Raw genomic sequence first — 16777 nt, 5'->3', positions numbered from 1 at the left:
TCAAAATAATACTACAAGCAAGGCTCGCCCAAGGAGGCTGAGAGAGGGCAGGCACAAACTAGTCTGCTTGAGAGCCAGGGTGCCACAGTGCTTAGTTTCCAGCTCTGGTCTAGGGGAGACCAGGGTTCGAACCCCCCCCCCACACACACACACTCGGCCATCGTGAAGTTTGTTGGTTTTGTCCTTGGGCCATGGTCGCTGCCTTTTCTCAGCCTAACCTACCTCACAGGGTTGTTGTGGAGGATTAAATGAGAAGGAAGGGGGTGGCAGAGAGAACCTTGAGCTCCTTGAACAAAAACAGACGGGATATATTAATGCAATAAATAATATTAACAACATTCCTTGACCATTGCCAGTCTCACCCCCTCTCCTCAGGTCGGATTCCGATAACAGAACTTATTCGTGCCCCACCTACGGTATTTCAATAAGGCACAACCCCGTCATTCTAGGGATGTACAAGCAAACGGCAACAATAACTAAACAGTAAATAAATAAGGCAAATACAGTGAATAAAGTAAATAGAGCACCCGCCCTCAGAGCCCCTTCCCCTGAGGGCAGGGCGTCTGCGCGAGGTTCCTTCCGCCTTTCGTTAAGGCGTCGCTTTTGATGACGTAAAGCATCACGTGGCACCCCTGTTCTCCCCGCCCCCCACACTTCCGCGCTTCTGATTGGCGGGCGCCGCCGGTTGCTTCCGGGTGCTGTGTTGCCTTCGGCGGCGTCGGTCTTCCTGAAGGAGCCCCCACTGCGATCTTGCTCGTCTCGCGGCGCCTCCAACCAAGATGAACCGCTTCTTCGGAAAGTCGAAGCCCAAGGCGCCGCCTCCGAACCTGACGGACTGCATCGGCACGGTGGGTGCCCTTGATTCGGGGGGCGTCCCGTTGCTGTAGAAACCGAGCCTACATCCCCCCCACCTCGGGGTCCCGCAGGAATGATGCGGAGCCTTCGCTTTGCCAGGCCTGAAGGGGGGGGGAGAGTGAGGGGGGTAGAAAGTAGATCACGCCCCCCCCATCGCCAGTGGATCACTTGATCCCGACTGCTCTAGGGTCTGAGCTTTACAGAGGAATCGCAGAGCGCTGGAAGCCGCCCGTTATTATTATTATTATTATTATTATTATTATTATTATTATTATTATTATTACTACTACTACTACTACTACATAGGGTTGCCAGACTCAATCGTGGACAGGACGTCTGTGCCTTTAATTGCCCTGCTCTCTTTTGAGTCTAGAAACCTTAAAAGAGAAACCAGCAGACCCAAACAAAGGGTCTGCTGGTTTCTCTTTAAGGTTTCCAGACTCAAAAGAGAGCAGGGCAATTAAAGGCACAGAAGTCCTGTCCTCTATTGAGTCTGGCAACTGCACTACTACATCTGTACTGTGCCTTATCCCCCTTACAACACAACTTATGGGTGAAAATAAGGATAACTAAAAACAGAAAGAAAGAGCAAGAAGCATTAAAAAGAATTTAAACACACATACCGTGGCGGATTAACAACTTATTGTTATTGTTATTTATATATTTAGTTATACTCTGCCTTTTCCCCTGACAGGCATTCAAGGTAGTTTATGAACTAAAAATTAGAATGGGTAAAAACATGAGGGTGGGGAAGCAATAATTGAAAAAGGATTAAGAATTAATATAAGTTAAGTGGATATATCTCAAAGAGCTATTAAAAAGATACAGGCAATCACAATAAAAACTGCACAGCCTGTTCGTTATAAACAGCTGTTCCCAAAACCTGTTGGGTCAATAACATATTCACTGTTATTATTATATACTTATTTATACCTCGCCTTTTTCCCTGACAGGGACTTGTGGTGGATCACACTTAAAAATTAAGAACAGCTAAAAACCTTTTTTAAAATAAAAAAACAATTAAAAACAATTAAACATTAAAATAGAAGAAACACTATACATATAAGATCCATTAAAAATAAACATACAAATAATCACAATAAAATAGCATGGCACCAGCTCTTTCCTTGTAAGCAGTCAGTTCCCAAAAGCCTGTTGGAAGAAGAAGTTGGTGGAAGGACAGCAAGGAAAGAGCCATTTCAGCTTCTCCAGGGAGAGAGTTCCAAAGTTGTTGGGGAGCTGCCACCACCGAGAAGACCCTCTCCCGCTTCCCCACCAAGCATGCCTGTGAGGGTGGCCTTGAAGTTCTCAAACCTCGGGCTGGTACATATGTGGGAATAAGGTCTTTCAGATAGCTTGGCGCTAAGCCGTGTTGGGCTTTATGGGTGATAACCAGCACTTTGAATTTGCCCAGAAACAGACTGGTAGCCGGTGGAGCTGTTTTGGCAAGGGGGTTGTCTGCTTCCTATAACCAGCCCCAGTCAACAATCTGGCTGCAGCTATAGAGACTGATACAAGAAGAGACCTGTTTTGTTGCAACTGGGACAGATGAAAGTCTCTGGTTGTGCTGGTGCACATAAGCCATGGCGTCTCTTCTCTCTGTGTTTCTCCCAGTGGTCATTCCTCCTCTGGTCACTGCTGTTAGTGTAAGTCTCTCACAGAGGCTACATATGGGAAGTGAACACATACGGTTGTGTCTGGACACCTAGAGTTGATTCATTCTTTCTGCAGGTGACGAGTTGCAAACCTAATCTATCATTATCTTTCTCTTCCTGTAGGATCAGTTGTTTTAGACAAGGATGCTTTGCAAGATATGCTTCATTGTTGAAATGAAAGCACTCTCATGACCCCCTCCCTTCCCCATGCACTCATTTCCCGCATATCAGAGAATTGTGGGGTTAGTCCCCAAGGTCTTCATTGTTGTCTGAATCGATGAGATGAAATCTGGTTATGAGGCAGTGTTGAGTGCTTTGGGACTGTATATGGTTGCTATGTGTTTTTCCTGTTCATGGAACGTTGGGCAGTATTGTTTTATTCTTTCCAACCCATCCTCTTTTCCCACTCCATCCGCAAACACCCTACAGATCTTTCTTATCCTCTCCACTGCCTCTAAACTTAGTATATTCACTTGGCAAAGACAAATGTCATCACTAAAATAAAATGTCTAAAACAAATGATTTTTTTAAAACTTGTTTTGAGCACAGAGGGCGAGTATGTTGCCTTTGGTCATAATTTAAAATGTTTTGTATCTCCACTGAATATACTGCAACACTTTTGTATTTTGAAAGAATGGCCAGGATCCGAAGGGTTGCAACTGCTTTCACCTGCTATGACTGCTTTGGGCCCCTATTTCTTGAGCAGCAGTCCCTCATGCTACATAGCAGATTATTTTTGAAGCTGAGGGTTGTTCCGACAGCTGTTGTGATATGACATTTTTATTTTTACTGTTCAAAGAGTAATCAATATCTCACTGGGCGTATTCCTCCCTTTGGATGTGCCTATGTAGCTCTTTGGATCCAAGCCAAGATTATGGCAAAGGAAGTTTGCTTGTTTACACATTCCTTACTTTTTATAGCAGCTACTTTTCTTTAAGGGGGTGAGTGGACAATGGTGGTCCCAGCTTACCCCTTGCCCCAAGTGGCCTGTTATTGCATGGTAGGGTGTGTGTGCTTCCAAACATTCCCTTGCCTGGCTAGAGAGTATTGATTCTTTCGTCATTCATAACTGAACTTTTTTTTCCCTCTTCCTCATCTTTCCTTTTGCTAAAGGTGGATAGCAGAGCAGAATCTATTGACAAGAAAATTTCCAGGCTTGATGCAGAACTGGTGAAATACAAAGATCAAATGAAGAAAATGAGGGAGGGGCCTGCAAAGGTAAGATGTGAACAATTTAGGGTGAGGCCGCTCAAGCCATGTGACATGAAAACTAGTTTTCCAGGTTTTTTTTAAATGTTGGTGAATGTCCACAATTGTTTATCAGTGTCTGAGGCCTGTGTCATGCAGGGGGTTCAACAAATACCTAATGTGTAGGGCACACTGGGTGGCCATAGGCCAGTGGCATTTTCTCTGATTTACCTCACAAGGTGGTTTTCAGGATGAAAAGAGGTAGGTGGGGAACAAAGAGGAAGGATGGGTTCAAAAAATATATGTAAGTAAGTAATACTAGGGAGCTACTAGTTATTTAGGCTTGCAAATTTTACTGGTTCATTGGATAGGCTTCAGCATGAAGTACATTCTCAATTGTGCTTGTAAACCTCCTTAGATGTTTGTATGGAAATATGGTATATAAATCTCAAAAGTAAGCAATCTTGACTTTTTAAATTTTGCATTCAGCAGTTAATCCTTGGCGTTGACATCTGATTGTTACCTTTTCTCTAGAACATGGTAAAGCAGAAAGCCCTGAGAGTCTTAAAACAGAAGCGAATGTAAGTTTCATACTCTCTTCAACTTTATTTTTTGAAACGGAGTACTAATTTGAAAGGAGTGGAAACACATGCCCTTAACTTTTGGCTTCTCTTAGTTAACTAGACTACCACTGCCGCTACTCGACCATTCCCCAAGTTTTATGGCTCATGCAGAAAATGTGGAACCCCACCAGCCCTAAGTTGCTATAATGGGGTGTTTCTTACACTGTGATGTTTCCTGGCTATAGTCACAGCCAAATACTTCCACTTGTAGCAGAGGCTGTGGCCTCAGTCCCAGCCAGCTGCACCATTGCATGCTAGCAGAAAGAGAGATAGATGTAAATGGACACCAAGTTGGGGCATTGGGAGGAAACTCAATATGCAGGGGGAGCCATGTTTCTTGGACATACGGAGGATAAGCAACCCATTTCGCAGTTTTCAGCTCAACCTTCTTCCTTCACTGATTTGAAACTGGAGAATAAAGTTGTCTACAGTACAGTTGGTGTCACCTAGTAGTATGAATTTTCCTTTCTTTGGGATCAAACTTCAGATTTCCTACAGTATTCTTGATCGCCTGTCATGGAAAAAGGGGGGGTATAAATATACAGTATAATAACAGTAATCTCTGGAATGGAGAAAAGAGAGCAGCTCTGGTTGCGAGTTAACATGACTCAGGGTCTGAAAGCTTTGTGTCTTGACTATAGGTATGAAAACCAGCGAGATAACCTTGCTCAACAGTCTTTCAATATGGAGCAAGCCAATTATACCATCCAGTCTCTGAAAGATACAAAAACAACGGTAACTTTGGTTTTCATTTAAATTTTTACTTGCATTTATGTATGTGTTATAGTGGGTCTTAATATTTCACCTGGCTACTTCTCTAGGTTGATGCCATGAAACTGGGAGCGAAGGAAATGAAAAAGGCTTACAAGCAAGTAAAAATTGATCAGATTGAGGTAAGTTTCAGTGTTGCCTGAAAAATAAACATGATGATTCTACAACATGTTTACACTTAAATATGAATTAGAGAACCTCTTTTATAATGCCTCTTCCTTTGGAATGTGTCTTTATTTTTATATCTGTCCCAAGGAACAGATAGTATTTTATATGAGCCAAACTGTTTTAGAGGCTAAAACTTTTTGTGAGCGAAAAAGAAAGGCAAAAGCAGAATGTATATCTGAACTGCATACCAGTCCAGTTAATTAAAAAGATTTTGTTCATTTAAGGCAAATAAATAAGACCTAATGAATGCTTACTATTGTTTCACAATCAAATAAGACTTCTTACTTCCTGTCATTTGGATTTATATTCCATAATAAACTTCAGGACTTGCAAGACCAATTAGAAGATATGATGGAAGATGCTAGTGAAATTCAGGAAGCATTGGGTCGTAGTTATGGAACCCCAGAAATTGATGAGGAAGACTTGGAAGCAGGTGAGTTACAAATTAATTCTAACTGTGCAAAAGTAGGACATAATGGGTTCAGGCAGATAATGCAAGCTCAATTCCAACACTGTGTATAATCTAGGTTAAGGATGTTTAACTTTTTTGGCTTGCAAATTATTTGCAAACTGGAGAGACTGTTTTGGGCACTACATGCACAAACCACAGCTGTGTACCCTCTCTGTCAGCAAGTAGGGTTTGAAAAAAGTTTTCACTTTTCTCCCCAGGCCTTTTTTTGTTGTTTGTGTGCAGTGGATGATCTTTCTGGAGAGTATAGTTTGGGTAAAAAATGTTAACCTTCTCTCCCTGGCTGCAACCTCCATGAAGATTCATCCTCTGCAGGGATTCTTCTTGGAAAAAAAGCTTTCCGTTGGCCACAATGCAAAACTGTTTTACAGACTAATTGCGTAATCCTTGGCTTCCCTTCCCACCTGCAACCCCCATATTGTTTCTTCTCCATTGAGATTAGGTTTGTAGGCTTGAAATAAGCCTTCTATTGTATCTTTTTTGGTGCGGAGGGAGACACATTTTCTGCAGGAGTGAATACTGTCCCCAGGAAGATTGCAGTTAGGCCTGGAAAAGTGTATTTTGGCTTCTTTTAAACAACATGTCAGCAGCCATTGGGTTGGGGGCAGGGAGAAGACCCTGCAGGAGCCTGGGAACTTTGTAGGCACAGGTGTGCTCATGGGCACCTTGTTGGTGACCCCAGCAGTAGTGTGACTTCTAAATTGATAAACCATTGGCTAGCAATCAAAAATCCCTGGTGAGATGCATCTGTGTCCCTCGATATTGATTTTCAGGAAGAATCTCAAAACATTTCTGTTTACTAGGCAGTTGATGGCTGAAAGGCACTGTTCATAGCGACCCTGAGATTACTGGTTAAGGGAATCTTTAAAGTGGTTTTTATTTTATTTTAAGATGTTTCATTATAGATCTTTTTTGCTTTCCTGGGCTCCTTCAAGAGTTTATGCGCTGAGGGCAATCTCTTCAGAAATGTTCATTTTATAAGTGATGTACAATAGGTATTGAAATCAGATATACAGTGGTACCTTGGTTTTGAACAGCTTAGTTCACAAACAGCTTGGAAATTGAACACCGCAAACACGGAAGTAGGTGTTCCGATTTGTGAATTATTATTAATTTTTTTGAATCCCAGCTGTTCCATTTTGAGTGTTACACTTCCATTTACAGTGCACACTTTCGTTTTGAGTGCTCCCGCTCCTGCTTGCACGGGAGTAGGAGCTGGATCGGGCTGCTCAGCTGGGGAGGTGCAGGCTCGGTCACAGTTTCCATTGAGGGGTTCATTACTGGGGGCTCCTTTAAACTTCTCCTCTCAAGGGAGAAGTTTAAAGGAGCCCCCACCTCAGCATCAGAGCCCCTGCACCACCTGAAGGCAGCCAGGCGGAATAGTTGCTGGGGTCGGGGAAGATGGAGGCAACCTGGCAGCTGCATCTGAGAGCCCCTAAACTGCTGCCGAGGCAGCTGTCAGGCTGTTTCCACATTGCCATGCGATGCTCCTTTAAACTTTCTATTGAGGTGAGTGCAGCCATCCATCCCTCAATGGAAAAGTGACAGAGCCTGCACCTCTCCAGCTGAGCAGCCAACAAACTTGCAACTCATGAAAAAGCAGCAACACAGCAGATTGAAAAAAGCAAACCAACCACAAATGAATGAAAACCACAAGAATACATAAAACAGCACTGATCCTAACTCTAATTCTAATCCTTAGGTAAAGGGGCCCCTGACCATCAGGTCCAGTTGTGTCCGACTCTGGGGTTGCGGCGCTCATCTCGCTCTATAGGCCGAGGGAGCCGGCATTTGTCCGCAGACAGCTTCCGGGTCATGTGGCCAGCATGACAAAGCTGCTTCTGGCGAACCAGAGAAGCGCACGAAAATGCCGTTTACCTTCCTGCCGGAGCAGTCCCTATTTATCTACTTGCACTTTAATGTGCTTTCCAACTGCTAGGTGGGCAGGAGCTGGGACTGAGCAACGGGAGCTCACCCCGATGCAGGGATTCGAACCGCCGCCCTTCTGATCAGCAAGCCCTAGACTCTGTGGTTTAACCCACAGCGCCACCTGGGTCCCGTAATTCTAATCCTTACCTTAACACTAACCCAATCCTAAAATGAACCCTAACCCAGAAATGGTCTTGTTAGATAGTAAAATTCATGTTAAATTGCTGTTTTAGGGGTTGTTTTTAAAAGTTTGGAGCAGATTAATCCATTTTGCGTTGCTTTCTACGGGAAAGCCTGCCTTGGTTTTGGAATGCTTTGCTTTTAGAATGGACTTCTGGAACGGATTAAGTTTTGGAACCAAGGTACCACTGTACCATGTTTGGAGCAAGTTCAGCCATCCTGTTTTCCTGTTAAGTGATACACATTTTGTGTCCTAACAACAATTTTAGAGCTGGAGGCATTAGGTGATGAACTTCTAGCTGATGAGGATAGCTCCTATCTGGATGAAGCTGCATCTGTTCCATCAATTCCAGAAGGAACTCCAACTGAAGCAAAAAACAAAGTAAGTCTCTCTTCTTTCCCACCTCATTATTATGTGCAATACATTTACACCACCATCACCAAAATCAGACCCAATATAATACAGTGCTTGGATAGGCTTATTGCCCTCATCCTTTTTTCTTTCTTTTTAAGTATCTTCGGGGGGAAATTTCATAATATTTTTATTAGGAAATCTATTTCTATCTTCAGCACCAATAATTAAGCAGTATAAGTACAAAGGAAAATTGGAAGCTGCATTATAATGCAAGTCAGGACATTGGTCCACCTAGCTCAGTATTTCCTACACTGGTTGCCAGCAGTTCTCTAGGGTGCAGGCAGAAATCTTTCCCTGCCTTATCTGGAGATACCAGACATTAAACCCTGGGACCTTTTGCATGCAAAACATGTGCTTTGAGTTATGGCCCTTTCCCAGGTAATGCATTTGATTAAGTGAATGCCGTGGGCAGTGCAATAAGGCAGTCAAACAATGTTGAAGAAAATTTACTGGTAACTATGGTTTGGCATGTGGTTTTATGTTGCAAACTGCCCCGTGATCATCTTATGAAGGGTGGTATATAAATTTAATAAATAATCATTTTGCACGAAGTTGGAATTGAAAAATTAGGATTTGCAATCAGCCAGCAAGACAGAATGAGAACCTTGGTTTGAAGTGAGTTTGCAAACCACAGTTTGTGGCTAGCTATAGTTTGGAACGGTGTTTGAGTTGACAGGCTATCTATTGTCATCATGCCACCTCAAGAGGTTGCTGTACCCTAGAAACAGGACTAAACTCCCAAAGCTGAGAGGCTGGAAAATAAAAGCAGGCAGATAGCTTGACACCATGGCTTCCCTGGAAGCTCAAATCATAGCTTGGGTTCTCAGCTATGGTTAGTGCAAAGCAAAGTTTAATGTTTGTTTTAATTGATCTTGTGTCTTAACCTTTTATGTTATGTACACCTAAGTGCTATTTGCTGCTTGCTTTAAAATTATGATGCAGCATAACACCCTGGTCCTGTATTTGTATTAGACCAGGCATCCCCAAACTGCGGCCCTCCAGATGTTTTGGCCTACAACTCCCATGATCCCTAGCTAACAGGACCTGTGGTCAGGGATGATGGGAATTGTAGTCCAAAACATCTGGAGGGCCGAAGTTTGGGGGTGCCTGTATTAGACCTTCATTGGGCAGACAAATGAGGCTGACGCTTCCTCCATTTATATGTGAAAACAAAATGAAATATTTCTCTGGCTAGCCTCAAACTAAATGTTGGTTGCATTATAGATAATCCTGTTAAATGGTGGTCTCTTGCCAGCTGTTGTCCTTCTACATTATCTTAGCCAAGCAAACATAATATCAGCCTTTGTTGCTAGCCTCCTTGAGTGTGTTAGAATGGCGATGAAATATTAATAAATAAGTGGCTCCTGTAGTGTGGATGCACTGGTAGGTTCACTGTTTGCTGGTATCTCAGGATTTAGTCAGTAAGATTAACTGATACATACCCTGTTTCTCATATTTTAAGACATACCCATAAAATAAGCCATAGCAGGATTTCTAAGCATTCAAGGAATATAAGACATACCCCGAAAATAAGACATAGTGATAGGCACAGCAGCAATGCCAGCCGCGGCAGGAGGAGAAGGAAAAAAATAAGACATCCCTTGAAAATAAGCCATAGTGTGTTTTTTTGAGGAAAAAATAAATATAAGACATGTCTTATAATATGAGAAACACGGTATTTTATATACTTTATACTATTAACCACAATTGTTTGCTTTTCCTCATAGGATGGTGTACTGGTGGATGAATTTGGATTGCCACAGATCCCTGCAACATAACTTCTCTAGCCCAGAGGGACTGCTGCTTTTCATCTTTCAAATTTCTTAAGACCATGAGTGGTGCAGATAAAGCTTTCCAGTACCACTTGATATCACTACATAACGGAATGTGGAGTGAATGAGTGACAAATTCCCCTCCTTTTGAAGACATTTTATTACTAGCTTTTGTATTAACAGCAAGAAATTGGTACAACTCTTTCCTGCAGTGGGATCTGTTCACAAGTTCTGAAATTTGGCTTCATCACTCCTGTAGTGTTGTAGTATTATTCTGAAAATTACTTTGGGCTATTTATGGTTTTCTTTGATTTATATTTCCCTGGACTACAAAGGGCACTGTGATGGTATTTCTTAGACTAACTTTATTGTGCTTGCTTTAATCATGCATATTTTCTAATAGTACTTCCATTTCCCATTTATTGTGGATATATTTGCTATAGCCCTTAAATGTAGCTGAGTAACAAATACAAGCAAAGGAGATTACATTGTATAATCCATTTTGACCTAAATTATATACAGTTTAGGGTTGCTTGATCTCTATAGTGTGATTTTTAATTAAGGAGCAGTTCCTTTTGTCTCAATTATTGTTAAATATCAAGATGTCAACTTTCTGATGTCATTGGTCTCCAGCTGGTAGAAGTGCTTGTGAAATGGTTTCTTCCATTTCTACATGGGAACTATTTATAATATAATGAGTTTCGGAATCCCCAAATTTCAAAAAAGCCCGTAGAACTTTGTCCCTCCCCATGTTTTAGTTTAAAACCCTGGTCAGTAGCTCATTTTATGGGAGGGCCACTTAAAGTGGCCCCCCAAGAGGACAGCCAACAAGTCCCATTGTCAAAGCCACTACTCCCTCTGTGTACCTTGGGGGGGGGGGGTTGGCCAGCTGCTAATACTCAGGGGGCTGGACTTGGCCAGGTAAAGGAAATAATCCACACTGCTATGTCACCCGCCATCTCTTCCTACAAAACATATCCTCCTCATTAAGTTAAACAGGATACACTTGCACAAAGTCAGTGTGAATAGGCTTCCACCCCAATGAGACCGTTTCTATATGTGTAGGGTTGTTGCAGATGATTGTAGGGTGGGTGATGTCTTCAGCAGCTATGATGACGTGGGAAGGATTCCCTAAAAGATAGCAAAGATTGCCAGTGATTCCTTTAGGAAACTAGATACTGTGCAATAAAAACCAGTTGGCTGGCTGGCAATGGAGGTTGTTGTTGTTTAGTCGTTTAGTCGTGTCCGACTCTTCGTGACCCCATGGACCAGAGCACGCCAGGCACTCCTGTCTTGCACTGCCTCCCGCAGTTTGGTCAAACTCATGTTCGTAGCTTCGAGAACACTGTCCAACCATCTCGTCCTCTGTTGTCCCCTTCTCCTAGTGCCCTCAATCTTTCCCAACATCAGGGTCTTTTCCAGGGAGTCTTCTCTTCTCATGAGGTGGCCAAAGTATTGGAGCCTCAGCTTCACGATCTGTCCTTCCAGTGAGCACTCAGGGCTGATTTCCTTAAGAATGGATAGGTTTGATCTTCTTGCAGTCCATGGGACTCTCAAGAGTCTCCTCCAGCACCATAATTCAAAAGCAATGGAGGTAGCACAGGTAATAATCACATATGCTCCATAGAATGGTATGCTTATTTACCAAGACCGTTCCTGTTCAGAAATAAAACTGGTGAAGCTTTCCGTGGCAAGGAAGCAGGGCAGGCACTGGGGGAAAGTGTTCATTCTACAATACACAAACCCCAAATTCTTGCTCAATTTCTGCATAGGCAGGGGGAAGCTGTCTGAAATGTCATATTCCCTCATATGAATGTGCTCAGGTTCTGAGATCTTCAGAGGGGAAGCCTCTGCCCTGCCACCCTCACAGGCACACTCCGTGGGCTTGTGGGAGGTCTTCTCAGTGGGGGCTGCTTCCAGATAACTCTGGAACTCCCTCCCTGGAGAAGACAGACTGGCTCCCTCCTTGCTGTCCTTCCGCCAGCAGGTGAAGACCACCTTGTTCCAACAGGCTGTTGGGAAGCAACCGCTTCGAATGAAAGGGCTGGTGCTGTGCTATTTTTGGTGGATTGTATGGTTTTAATAAAATAATTAATAGATAAATACATTTAACTTTTGCTCATTCAGCTTTACCTGCTTGGTAGAAAAAAATGAAATGGGGACAGGTGTCTGGAGAAAAAAAGAATGGCAATCTCACCTGCCAATATGTTTTGAATGTATGTGCAGTCCTTGGAATGTAAGTCAAGAGTTGCCTGTAATTACAAAAATAATAGTGTACAGTGGAACCTCGGTTTATGAACACCTCGGTTTACGAATTTTCGGTTTACGAACGCTGCGGACCCATCTGGAACGGATTAATTCACTTTCCATTACTTTCAATGGGAAAGTTCGCTTCAGTTTATGAACGCTTCAGTTTATGAACAGACTTCCGGAACCAATTGTGTTCATAAACCGAGGTACCACTGTACTGTAGAACCCCCTTGTTCCCAACAGGCTTTTGGGAACGGGCTGCTTCTAATGAAAGGGCTGGTGCTGCGCTGCTTTTGTTGTGATTGTCCGTTTTCAAAGTTTTACTGTACAGTATATAGTTTTAGTTCTGTTACACTCAGGGCCGTCTTAAGCTTATGTGATGCCGTGGTGCAGGGATCCTTCGGGCGCCCCCCACGGCCCCCCCCTGCGGCCGGAGGATGCCTTCGCAGCCCGCCCAGCAGCCCCGACCCGATCGCCTGCCCGCCGCGTGGCTCGCTGGTGGGAGCACGCAGCCCCGGTGGGTCCTCCTGAAAGAAGCGAGGTGTGCAGCCCCCCCCCCACTGGCCTGGCGTTTGTGTCAGAGGACTGCCTTCGGGGGTGGAGGGGTGTTTGCTTCCTGCGGGAAGGCGGCACTTAGTGCTCCACACAGGTGGGCGGGCAGGCTTGGTGCTCCACGCCAGGGTCTGTGGCTGGAGCTGGAGGCGCTGCTGGCATGGAGCAGCAGCCGGGTGGGCGGCTACTTCCCGGAGGAGCGCTGGGTGCCCGGGTCTCTGGTGTGGCCGCTGCGCGTCCTGCTAGCCCTGCTGGCCAGCACCACCCCACTACACCCCCGGTGCCCTTCCCTGCCTTCAAGGCGGCTTTGTCGGAGGCACAGCAATCTGCGCCGAGGAGTGTGCGGCGTCGGGCAGCTGGGCTGGGCTGAGTGGGTGGGGGGGCCGCCCCTTGACGGAGGCAGCTTCACCACTGCCACCTCACATCAGGCACCGCCGCTGGGAAAGGAGTACAGCAAGCGGGGCTGACGCGCGGGCGGCTCCGTGTGCCTCCTCGATGCGCCCTTTGATGCGCCCCTGCTGGGCGGGCGCCGTGGTGCATTGTGCCACCCAGCCCAATGGGAAAGACGCCCCTGGTTACACTGTTACCTTAAGGACCACATCTCTGCATACGAACCAACCTGAACCCTGCACTTGTCATCCAAGGCCCATCTTTGTGTGCCCCCTCCACGAGGCATTTCTGTGGTGGCTCCCCATGGTGGAATGCTCTTCCCAGGGAGGCTCGCCGGATGCCTTTGCTACACCTTACTTAGGCCCAAGGTCCTTCAGCCATTAAACAGCCTATGGCCTTTTAAATGGGATGGGGAAGAGTGTGATTGTGATTCTTGTAATTATTGGTGTGTGTTTTAAAATTATACCATATGAATTACATTTTTAATGTTGTACACCGCTGTGTGATCTTCGTAAGAAGAGCAGTATATAAAATGAATTAATAATACCGGTAAATACTTGACATGAGTCAGCAGTGGGCTTCCGGGTTCAGCGCCAGCGCCGATCGGCGGGGTTTCGTCTCGTCTCCGAGATGGCCCGTCCCTGCTAGGAGTGGGGAGGGCAGCGAGAGCGACGCTGCGCCCCTTAGAACCTCGGGAAGGGCGTCCCGGGGGCAAATTTGCTCGGCACAGCCCCAATCCGGACTCCCCAACCCTTCGGCTAGCTCTAATAAGAGCTCCGGAGCGAGGAGGGTAGAAGTCGCGGGGGCCATTTTGAGCGGCAACGTTATTCTAGCAGGGAGAAGCTTCAAGCCGAAGGCGGAGAGCGCTGGATTCTTCCGAAAATAAAACGATTGGAAACAGACTGTAAGTAACCTCACGATTTGGATTATAAAACAATTTGGATCTGGGAGAGAGGGGAAAAAAGAGGAAGCCACCCCCCCACGGCAACAAAAGAGACAGTAAATAGAAACCCGAAGCCGTAAACAGAAGATTTGCAATTCAAAAGGATCCCTCAAAGGCATCAAAGAGAATCTCCCCTTTGATGCAGGGTGAAAAGGGGAGAGAGACTGTGGTTGTGAGTGCCCTGCAGCAAGAGGTAAAGACTAAGAAAAACCTTTCTTTTCCTCGGGAGCCGGCAGCCCAGACAACCCAGTGAGTTGATCAGGATTTATAAGTCAATTTTTATTTCACTTTGTATTTCTGGACTTTGTGGAATTTCTTTTTTTGGTCTAAATGTTTGTGAAATGTGAGTTCGAACTTTATTGTTAATAAGACTTGAAGAATGCAGCCAGTTTGTTAAAATGGAGTCGAGAAAATAAACTGTGATCATATTCCACCCCACGTGACAAGTTTTGACCTTGGCAGGATTGAACTATGTCAACAAAAAAGTGTTCCCCTGAGTTCCAGCGGTCTGTTTTGACCTTAATGTGGGAAACAAGAATAGAATTATGTCAAGAGGAGACACGACGGCAAGAGTTACAGCAACAATTTCAGATGGTGATGGCAGAATATGATTTTTTAGAAGATGAAGCTTTTGACACTGAAAAAGATGAATGTGAGAATGACAATGATGGTGACTGTGATTTGGAAGGAAAAGAGGAAGATGAGGACTGTGATGATTCAACACAAAATGAAGCGCACCACGAAAAAAATGATGACTTTACTCTACAAAAAGTTGGATGGAGTGCCCTGCCTTTGAGGGGGGCACGATTGGTATTACTGGAACTCCAGAACGCCCACAGGGAAGAAGGAAAAAATATGCAGAGAAGAGAAGAAATTCAGGGGTCCCGTATGGTGGCCTGGATGGCAAAAGACTGTAAACAGGGGGTGGGGTGAAGGGAAAGTGATGTTGTGATTATAAGGATGGATTAACAGGTTTATAACTGGTCTGCTGATTATGGAATTTGCTGGATTGGGGGGGTGGAGCCGGTAATCGGGGATGTAAGGTTAAATTGAGAATAGTTATAGTTTTAAAAGTGAATGGATTTTGGAAAAATGTGAAAATATGGAGGCTTATAGAGGGAGTAAAAATTAGGCACGGGAAGATAAAATGGGAGTTTGATTTTTCAGTGATTTGAATATTAGATGAAAATGTTAACAATTGATTTATAAGTTGTATAAGATACAAAGGTGTATTTTTATAAAGTAAGAAACTGTTGCAGATGATAAAAAAGGGATGAAAACCGGGGAAGGGGGGGGAGGGGAAGCCCACAAAATATGGTTTCACAATTATGAATGTAAGAAAAAATTTTCTGTTTTGTATTGTTTTTTTCTCTTTTTTTGCCCTTTCTTTTTCCTCTTTTTTCCTATTTCTATTTTTCTCTTTTTTTGGTATGACAATAGATGGTTGGATGGATGGCCTCCTGCGTACTGCCCTGGTTTGCTGGAGCTCCCTGGTGGCAGGGGGGGGCTTTGGGGTCAGGGGAGGGGGAGGAGGACAGAAATCCAAGCATAAAATGGACCATCTCTGACTGTTCACATACATGGGATACTTCTGTGGCAGGGGAGGACCCATGTGGGTGGGTAGGAAGGAGGTGGAAAAGGGGTTTATGTATGTACCGTTGTTTTTTTTTGTATTTTGTAAAATTAATAAAAAGTATGTTTAAAAAAAAAAAGACATGAGTCAGCAGTGTGATGCAGCAGCTAAAAAAGCCAATGCAATTCTGGGCTGCAACAATAGGAGTATAGCATCTAGATCTAGGGAAGTAATAGTACCACTGTATTCTGCTCTGGTCAGAACTCACCTGGAGTACTGTGTCCAGTTCTGGGCACCACAGTTCAATGAGGATACTGACAAGCTGGAACGTGTCCAGAGGAGGGCAACCAAAATGGTCAAAGGCCTGGAAACGATGCCTTATGAGGAACGGCTTAGGGAGCTGGGTATGTTTAGCCTGGAGAAGAGAAGGTTAAGGGGTGATATGATAGCCATGTTCAAATATATAAAAGGATGTCATATAGAGGAGGGAGAAAGGTTGTTTTCTGCTGCTCCAGAGAAGCGGACACGGAGCAATGGATTCAAACTACAAGAAAGAAGATTCCACCTAAACATTAGGAAGAACTTCCTGACAGTAAGAGCTGTTTGACAGTGGAATTTGCTGCCAAAAAGTGTGGTGGAGTCTCCTTCTTTGGAGGTCTTTAAGCAGAGGCTTGACAACCATATGTCAAGAATGCTTTGATGGTGTTTCCTGCTCGGCAGGGGGTTGGACTGGATGGCCCTTGTGGTCTCTTCCAACTCTATGATTCTATGAAATAAAGGATGCTTTAAAAACGTTTGCCACCCGCCCCAAACATTTCTTAGCTGAACTTATCAGTAAAAACCCCTTCGGCATAAGAATAAAAACAAGACAATAATAGAGAATAATAATAAATGATAATAAGATGATAAGAGATCCTTAAAAGTAGGTGAATAAATCAGCAAGCGGCGTCCCCGTCCCCCCCCGTTCAGGCAGCCTCTCCCGGCCGGCTCCTGCCGCTCCTCCCTCTCCGCCTCCGCCTCCTGCTCCTCCTTCGCCGCCTCCTC

The 16777-nt window shown here is 44.5% G+C and overlaps 1 protein-coding gene across 1 annotated transcript; it reads left to right on the top strand.

Moving 5' to 3' along the window:
- The first annotated feature begins 693 nt into the window (after window positions 1–693).
- CHMP5 (charged multivesicular body protein 5) lies at window positions 694–11240 on the top strand. Its single transcript, XM_035136487.3, has 8 exons — window positions 694–848; window positions 3624–3728; window positions 4233–4279; window positions 4963–5056; window positions 5143–5214; window positions 5585–5693; window positions 8108–8220; window positions 9981–11240. Exons 1-8 carry the CDS (start codon window positions 780–782, stop codon window positions 10029–10031), a joined length of 660 nt encoding a protein of 219 aa, XP_034992378.1. The 5' UTR covers window positions 694–779; the 3' UTR covers window positions 10032–11240.
- Window positions 11241–16777: the final 5537 nt, after the last annotated feature.

The sequence above is a fragment of the Zootoca vivipara genome, chromosome 12 (assembly GCF_965207765.1).
Source record: "Zootoca vivipara chromosome 12, rZooViv2.hap1.1, whole genome shotgun sequence".
NCBI classification, from domain to species: Eukaryota; Metazoa; Chordata; class Lepidosauria; order Squamata; family Lacertidae; genus Zootoca; species Zootoca vivipara.
The sequence above is the reverse complement of the archived record's forward strand: the minus strand, read 5'-3'. Positions and strand labels throughout refer to the sequence as shown.